The sequence below is a fragment of the Monopterus albus genome, unplaced genomic scaffold (assembly GCF_001952655.1).
Source record: "Monopterus albus unplaced genomic scaffold, M_albus_1.0 scaffold32.1, whole genome shotgun sequence".
NCBI lineage: Eukaryota > Metazoa > Chordata > Actinopteri > Synbranchiformes > Synbranchidae > Monopterus > Monopterus albus.
Window position 1 is genome coordinate 2362993 of NW_018127912.1, and position 8555 is coordinate 2371547.

An 8555-nucleotide genomic window follows, 5' to 3' on the forward strand; every position below is an offset into this window, starting at 1 on the left:
TTCCTGGAGAGCACCGCAGGTCGTGCTGTCTCCAGGCACAGCTGTCATGCACCCCGCCCTGAGCGCACACAGAATGGAGAGTCTGGAAAGGCAGAAATAGCCAAGGCGGGAGAGGGTTAAATGTTTATGGCTACAGTTGTTATCATATATAGAGAGAGGGAAGAGGCAGATGAAGAGCAGGCAGGACTGGACCTCAGCTAGACTCAGCTCACACACTAAGGCAGGGGAGTTTTAGCTGGTGTGGTGTTAATAGTGAATTAAATGAGATTTGGCATAAGGTTAAGTTTGGACAAAAGACATAGACAGATTTAATAGATTGTAAGCTTGATGCAGTACAGCCAAACATCAGGAAAGCAGGCTAGAGAGGCTTTTATCCAAGGATATAAAGCAAAACATTGACTGGACTTTGGTGGACCGTACATTACTATACAACCCTAAAGTGAGAGAGGGAAAGGCCACCGTTTTCTGTTATAGTGGAGATATTGTTAATGAATAGTAATCAAATTTGGATGGTAACTATGGGCAATGCAGCAACATGTGAAGCCTGTGGATCACATAAGGCTGGGAGTGACAGCAGTTTAAACCAACGCAGTGACCACTATGGGTCAGAACTTAATGATTTACTGGTAAGAAGCAGAGGAAGAGACCTGGTTCATTAGCTTTTCTTTTTGCATGCAGCACTAACCAAGCATTTTCCTTCAAGAAAACACATTGTGTAATCTCTTTGCTGAAGGAGTGTGTGTGGTGTCATTTCATGTGAGTGGTTGGAGCCTTGATCCTACACAGGGGTGTGGCCTCATCCCAGATGTGCAGTGTCTTATCTTACAGTAACCTGAATATCTTCAGGTGCTGGTCCCCACCATGTATATCACAGAATTTTAGGGTAATGACTTGGTTTAAGGTTAACATAGGTCGCCAAAAGATGAATGTAAGTCCATGTAAATTCCCGACAAGGAACGAAAACAAACATATGTGTGGACTTACAATATATTACTCATGTTGTGGGGACATAAATCTGTTCACACAATCAGATTGGGGGGACTCAAGTTCATTTTGGTTTAAGATTAGAGTAAAGGGTTACAATTCTACATGTAGAGGAGAGAGTCATGGTTATTCTCCAGGAAATTGATGTGATGTCAAGTGAAGTCATTGCAAACACAACATTGTGTACAGTATGTTTCACCTGCTTGTGCAGCCTTGATGTCTGAGTAAAATTAATAACTTTTTGTGTGTGTATGTGCTGGGCAGAATAAATGTTTTTTTAAATTCAGCACTTTTTTTAAAAATTAAGTAGTTTAACCTAAATATCTACTGAACTACAATCACTTTACTGTTATCTTTATACATTTACTATCTTTACAAGACATTCCAAAAGTGGGCCTGAAACGTTATGAAACCGAAAAGTAATAACATACTTGTTTTCTTGTGTCTAATATTAATCTTCTTTCTGTCTTCACCTCTCTAGTCGGACAGTAACACCAATTTCCTGCGGGCTGCCAGAGCGGGCAACATTGACAAAGTCCTTGAATTCCTGAAAAATGGAGTAGACATCTGCACCTGTAATCAGGTAATGAAACCTCTTACCAGCCTCAGCAGAAGCTATGTCTGCGGTGTGAGATATGCATTGTCTTGTTTCCCCCCCCCTTCTCCACAACGCTACAATAGCCACAGTACCTCCGTGTCTTGGAGATCTTCATTAAGTCAGTGCTAGAAACAGTACTCATTTACTTTTGGACATTGTGCATGTGGTCAAAGATGTGTGAACATATGAATATTAGTAGTGTAGTGTTCAGCATGTTGACATGAAGCTCTGTTCTAGCTATATTGCTATGTATAGTTTCACTTGTCTCAGATTGCCAAAAACACCAAAGGCTGTCCAAGTTACTTAAGAGTAGGAGAGAGAGAGAGATACACTCTGCCAAAACCACAGTAAAAGCACCCTTTTGTATTGTACTGGTTTTATGAATGAGACAAATAAAGCCCCTTCCTGACAGACAGTTTTATCTCCCAGTTTGTAGGTAATCTGACTTTGCGAAGCCCTGTTTTTGTGTTTATAATAACATTTGTTCAATATAATTGCAGAGGTTAAACATTAGACTTCTTTTTTAGCATGTGCACGTGTGTGTGTGAGAGAGAGAGAGTTTGTTCCATATATGTATGAGTTTCATTTCCATGTCCTCACAATTAAAGGCCAAACTTCACCTCTAATCTACCAAAATTTGAATCATTGGTGAGTGATATAACTGTCTCATCTGTGCTGTTTTGCATGATTTCCTGTGTTTCTCCCAGTATTCATCCTCCCTGGCACTTGGGCCTGTATAAAACAAAACCATATAACCTTGATTATTTATTACCATGTGTGATTATAACAAAGGTCAGCGGTCATAGGGGCATGAATATTCATCTATGTTGGATGCAGCTCAACAGTTTCCCTCCTGCCAGGGGTCACTGTTTTGGGCTGCACATCCATTAGCTAATTGAAGCTTTCACTTATAGGTCACCAGGAAGAGGAGATTTAGATCAGTTTGTGTGACCGAGTGTGTATATGTGCATGTCTGTTGTGGGTTTGTTTGTCTCTCTTGGAAAACAATGATTTTAATGTGATAAGATTAGTGATGAGTTCACCATTTCAGACCTGATGTGTACAGCTAAAACTCAACGTCCTGTACATGCATGTTCAAACTAATGGTATCTAGTCTCACGTTTGGAAGGCGTTTCAACTTGTCTGTTAGTGCTGCAATGGAAATGTCACCGACTGATGGGGTCAATGCCTGAAATGATGACAGAAGCACTGGCAGTGCAAGCTGACAACCATAGTGGACATTTCTCCATAGAAGAATATGATGAGCATCTCCAGCTCAGAAAACTACACCCATCATCCACTGACTGTGATGATGATGATACTGATGATGTTTTGACAGAAAAAAATTAAAGAAATAGTTTAGATTGTTGATTAGTTTTCAAATAGCTTGTTCTGTAAAACCAACAGCCCAAGGGTTTTTTATTTTATACATATCTTATGTAATGGGGGCCATGTACTGTACAGTATAGGATTAAGCATAAATGTTACTATTTTGTGTATTGTACCAGTGTTAAGTTAATTAGTAAAGCTAATTTACATCTGCATTAAGCTATTTACTGTAATTTACAGTGGTATAAGGACAAATTTGAGATGCTTGGAAGGAGCAAATATTTAGATTTTTAATAAATAACAGTTAATCCCCTATCAAAGTTTGACAAACAAATTTATTGGTCTTTTTTTTTTCAAAATTATATGATTTTTGTAGAACAAATGATTAACTGATTAATTAAATATTATAGCTGGCCCCATATATAATGTAACTGACTAGGATAAAAGATCGCATTCTCTTCTCTAGTGTTTTCGTACTACGTAGAGCTACTGTAAGAAGAAGCAATGTTGTAGTAGATGACGTCTTGCCATCTGTGCTACAGTAAGGTAGCTTTCTAATAGGAGCTCTACTTTCAAAAAAGGGAAATACAAGTTATTTGAAATTGTCCAATAAGAGATTATTAGGAAGTTCTTACATAAAACTATTCTTTTTAGAACTTATTCAAGGACATGCACAGAACATGATGGTGGCTCCAGTTTTTATTCTCATAAAATATCATATATCTTTGACACAGTGAGTCACTTGACCAGATACTCGGTTTCTTACTTTGGCCTCTGAGGAATGCCCTGATTTATTTCCTATTTGAAAGGCTGATATTTAGTAGCTTCTAGATATGATTATCCATGTGCATGTCTGTGTGTGTTTATGTGCTTCTATGCATACCCTTTATGACTGTGCAGAAACATGACACCCCGTTGGCTATTCAGCATTTGGAAACTCAGAGAGAGAGAGAGAGAGATGTGCATCCAATTTATATTTGTGTGTGTGAATGCATGTATGTGCATGGGGGAAGGAAGAGGGCGATTATACAGATGAGATGTTAACAACATGTCAGTTGCTCTTTTACATCAGTGCCAAGAGATGCAGTTCATTTCTGTAACCCATCTGAGAAGGCAGAAAGACCCAGCTTGGGTCTTATTCAGGGGGGTAGAGGAAAGAGGCAGAGGACCAATGTTGGAGGCCCATCACTTCTAAATCCAGATCAGCACAGCATTCAAGAAGAGAAGTAATAGAACAGAGTAAAGAAGGACTTATGAAGGAACAAAATGCACTGAAAACAAAGACTGACAAAAGGAGCAGAAAGGGTAAAAATGAGGTTAGAGTTTGAAATTCTGGTTTAGTTTTCATGCATTTCAGAGAAACACAGCTCAGAATGGAAAAAGAGGAGGTGGAGGCGATTCATTGTTTTATGTGTTGTATAAATACATGCATTGTGCCGTGACTGCATGTTCGAGTGAAACATTTCCTCTCTAGTTATGGTGATATTATCTTTATGTTTTCCTCCAGAATGGGCTGAATGCTTTACATCTGGCAGCCAAGGAGGGACACAAAGATTTAGTGGAGGAACTGTTGGACAGAGGTGCACCTGTTGACTCTTCCACCAAGGTACCTGCTCGAATCATCACGCTTTGTCAACCCTTTGGATGTGAATAGATAGTGATCTTTAGCCCTATATGCAGAAAGACATGTAGAAAAAACACAAGAGGGAGGGGGGAGAGTGACAGCTGGGGGATGGAACTACAGAAAGAGAAAGAAGGAGATGGTGGGAAGGAGTGAATGTTAGTAATATTTAGTAGTATCAGTTGAAATGTACTGTGTATTTGTAATACATCTGGTTTATCAGTTAGAAGGAGTAAGCAGCCAGAAAGGAATTAGTCACCATGTTGCCCGTGTCTTTGGATTGGCATGAAAATGGTTCCTGGTATTATTCATTCAGTAACCTTCACATCCTGAAAATAAAAACAGATCCAAGTGTATCAATTAGCTGAATAAGGTTTTCAAGTACACTGAAAAAAAGGATTTGTTGGATTTACTTGACTGTAATGTGTACATCGGTCCCACACAATGATAATGTGTAAAACCAACATAATTTTCTTTAGGGGTTAACTTGTTTGAATTATGTTAACAGAGGAAATATGAATGAATTGCGTTGCATATACTAGCATAATTTGTGTAAATCCAAAGACCCGGTGAGTCCTTTTTTTCAGTAGGGAATGTTCATATAAGTGATTTCTGGCAGTCGCACCTTTTATACTCTGTTTTTACCAGGTCCGATTTTTAAGGCATTTATTCCCGCACAGCCCCTGCACATACATACTCTTGGCTAATGACTTACTCTTGTTTTTCTCCACAGAAAGGAAACAGTGCCCTTCATATTGCCTCATTGGCAGGACAAAGAGAAGTAGTCCAGTTACTGGTGAAGAGAGGAGCAGATGTTAATACACAGTCACAGGTGACAAACATTGAACTATACCATGTAAAAATCTATAACACCAAAAATGTTATCTTCACTTACATTGTATCTGTATATTTATTACCTGTACAGAATGGCTTCACTCCACTGTACATGGCAGCCCAGGAGAATCACTTAGAGGTGGTGCGATACCTGTTAGAAAATGAAGGGAACCAAAGCATTGCAACAGAAGTAAGTTTGCATGTAAAGATGTGGAATACACTTCCATGCTCTTTTCCTTTTGATTTCTCTGCATTAACTGGAGCCTTTTTTTCTTACTTTGTTTTTTGTCACCTTCTTCTATGCTCATCCAGGATGGCTTCACTCCACTGGCCATCGCTCTCCAGCAGGGCCACAACTCAGTAGTCTCCCTGCTGTTGGAGCATGACACCAAGGGCAAAGTCCGTCTACCAGCTCTGCACATCGCTGCCCGCAAAGACGACACAAAGTCTGCTGCACTGCTGCTCCAGAACGACCACAATGCAGACGTCCAGTCTAAGGTGAGAGAGGCCTAGCAGGTAGTAGTGGCACAAGAGGTAGTGGGAGAGTTACACAAAGGGAAAGGGAAAAAGGCAGGACGTGTGCAATAATGTATCTGACTGAATGGATTCCTTTTCATGTTGGCAGTTTTATTCGTTGTATCGATTGCGTGCGTGTCCATTAGGAATATAATAATATTAATGGACAGAGACTCGCTTAGAAAGCTTTTTCTTTGCTTCCTTGTCTTTACCTCTTGTTTTCTATTTGTGTGACCTTGTAAAGGTGCCCGGTGTTTTATGTGAATGTTGTGATGAACCCTTTCCCTAACAGCCCGACTCCCTATTCCTCCTTTCTCTCTTTATGCGTCCTAACCAGATGATGGTCAATAGAACCACGGAGGTATACAGACTCATCACCTCTTCATTTGTTTCCTTTTTGTCACTTCTGACCATCTCTTTCAACTCTTTTGTCCTGACCTTTCCCTTATTTAGTGGGAGTTATAAAATCCTGCATGTGAGAATTACATATCATTAATATGAATGCATGCAGCTGATTATGCTGTACAGTACAACACACGCCTGCATGACTGAAAACAGCGTTGTATTAATAGATCCCAGAGAATGTCAGTTTATTGCGTTTAATTATAGATCATTTATTTGACTTTATTTCTTTTTTGCTTCTAAAGTAATCAACTGTTCTTTAAACTGTATGTATGTAAGCATTACTGACTTTTCTGCTTAACTAAAACACTGACAGCATTCCAGTAAATTTTCACTTCTTTAATTATTGCTCTTTTTCTCTGCATAATCTACAGCATGTGAACTTCTGAGCACGTTGAAATCATTGTTTTTCCTCACTGAAACACTTTCTTGATTTTTAAGTTAACTCTGTTTTTTAAATTGCACCATGTCTATCAGAATGGGAAGGTAAGGAGTGAACCTACCAGCAGTTGTGTACTGTAGATATTTATATGTAGCTTATATATAAATGTCCATTTGTCCCATTTTCCCATCCAAGCAGATATACATAGTGCGTAGTTGCTTTGTGTATTTGAGTTTTGGTTTTTAATGTCTTTTATTTGGACCCTTTAGCATCAAACCAGTGCTTTGATGTTCTTTTCATGACTTGTGGTTTTAGCAAGCATGGTAGAATTGCAGGGCTTTGCATGTATTATGTACTGAATGCGCTGTTTTGGGATATGCAAATTTTATATGCATCTTACACCAACATGTCTGGTTTCTTTATTCAGCATGCTGCCTGGTTTTGTTACAGCTTAGTAGAATCAAATTTCTTTCTTTCTTTCTCCTTCATGGGTGTTGTTCTTTTTCCTAACCCACCTTCAGTAAGATTCCCATTTCTTCCTTTTTTGTGTCCTTTAGTCTCTACTCCTTCTCACTCTCTTCTGCCCTCCTCTTTCCTTATCTGTGTCAAACAGAGTGGGTTCACCCCTCTGCACATCGCGGCTCACTATGGTAACGTGAATGTCTCCACCCTGTTGCTGAACAGAGGAGCTGCTGTGGATTTCACAGCCAGGGTAGTGCCTCATTTCTACATCATAGACAAGACACTTTCTACACTGCTTTCTATTAACTTTTTACATGTGTGTTGTGCAGCACAATGTGTCTGTTATTTAACATCACAACTTCCTTTAATGCATGTTTTCAGCTAATAGCCTTCCTGGTATACTAGACTGTTACACAAAATTAGTTTCTTTAAAGAGCCCAGGCCATGCTTATTTCTAGCCTTTTAATGTTTAATATTGGGTACCTCTACATTAGTTTTGCCCTCATCATAACTCCAAATAATCTAATTATTTCAGAATGATAGAACCAGATGGCCTCCTTTTGAAAATGAGAGGATAGTTTGTGAACGTGCACAACTCCTGCTGCTGGTGTTGTGTAGAAATCTGTTTCCCCTAACATGAGTCCTGTGATGTGGAATTGTAATGAGATTTGAATACAGAACCATGCAAAGCTCCCGCCCATAACCATGCATTATATTTTTGTGAATGTGAATTACCTGTTATTTGTGGTAAAGTTAACGTTCATTTGTTTTGTTGTCATGTCTTGTCAGAATGGGATAACACCTCTTCATGTGGCGTCCAAGAGAGGCAACACCAACATGGTGGCTCTGCTGTTGGACCGAGGGGCTCAGATAGATGCTAAAACAAGAGTGAGACTCATATTTAATGTCTGGAAATCAGCTTTTAAATTATGATACTTCTGCAGCTGCTCTCTAATGACTGTATAATAGAGCATGCCAGCTACTTGTCAACTTCTCTTACCTCAAAACAAACTGAATTAATGGCCACAGTTTTCATATATTTATGTGTTTCTGCTTTTGTGTGATTCTGCACATGTGTGACCATCTCCCAGGATGGGCTGACACCCCTGCACTGTGCAGCCAGGAGTGGACATGACCCAGCAGTGGAGCTGTTGCTGGAGAGAGGAGCCCCAATCTTAGCCAGAACCAAGGTGTTGTACAGTTGTGTCATTAGTGGGCCACCATACCACAGAATCTTTTTTACTATGAAATAAATGTGCTGAGTTTTTAATTCTGCTTGAAGATTAACTTGTGGAATAATAATGTGAAAAATCTTTCAGTATTTCAGTAACACACGTTCTTTTTCTGTGCCTTTTTCCATCCACCTGTATATTGTCATTTTTGTCTCCACATAGAATGGACTGTCCCCACTGCACATGTCGGCCCAG

At 39.4% G+C, this 8555-nt stretch overlaps 1 protein-coding gene across 1 annotated transcript in view; it reads left to right on the top strand.

Moving 5' to 3' along the window:
- The window catches only part of LOC109958378 (ankyrin-2-like), a 56307-nt gene that overhangs the window by 14884 nt on the left and 32868 nt on the right, over positions 1–8555 (top strand). Inside the window, 11 exon segments of the mRNA XM_020596945.1 lie at positions 1466–1567; positions 4419–4517; positions 5266–5364; positions 5458–5556; positions 5679–5864; positions 6220–6243; positions 6762–6770; positions 7280–7378; positions 7918–8016; positions 8220–8318; positions 8523–8554. Of these exon segments, the coding sequence (XP_020452601.1) occupies positions 1466–1567; positions 4419–4517; positions 5266–5364; positions 5458–5556; positions 5679–5864; positions 6220–6243; positions 6762–6770; positions 7280–7378; positions 7918–8016; positions 8220–8318; positions 8523–8554 (947 nt within the window).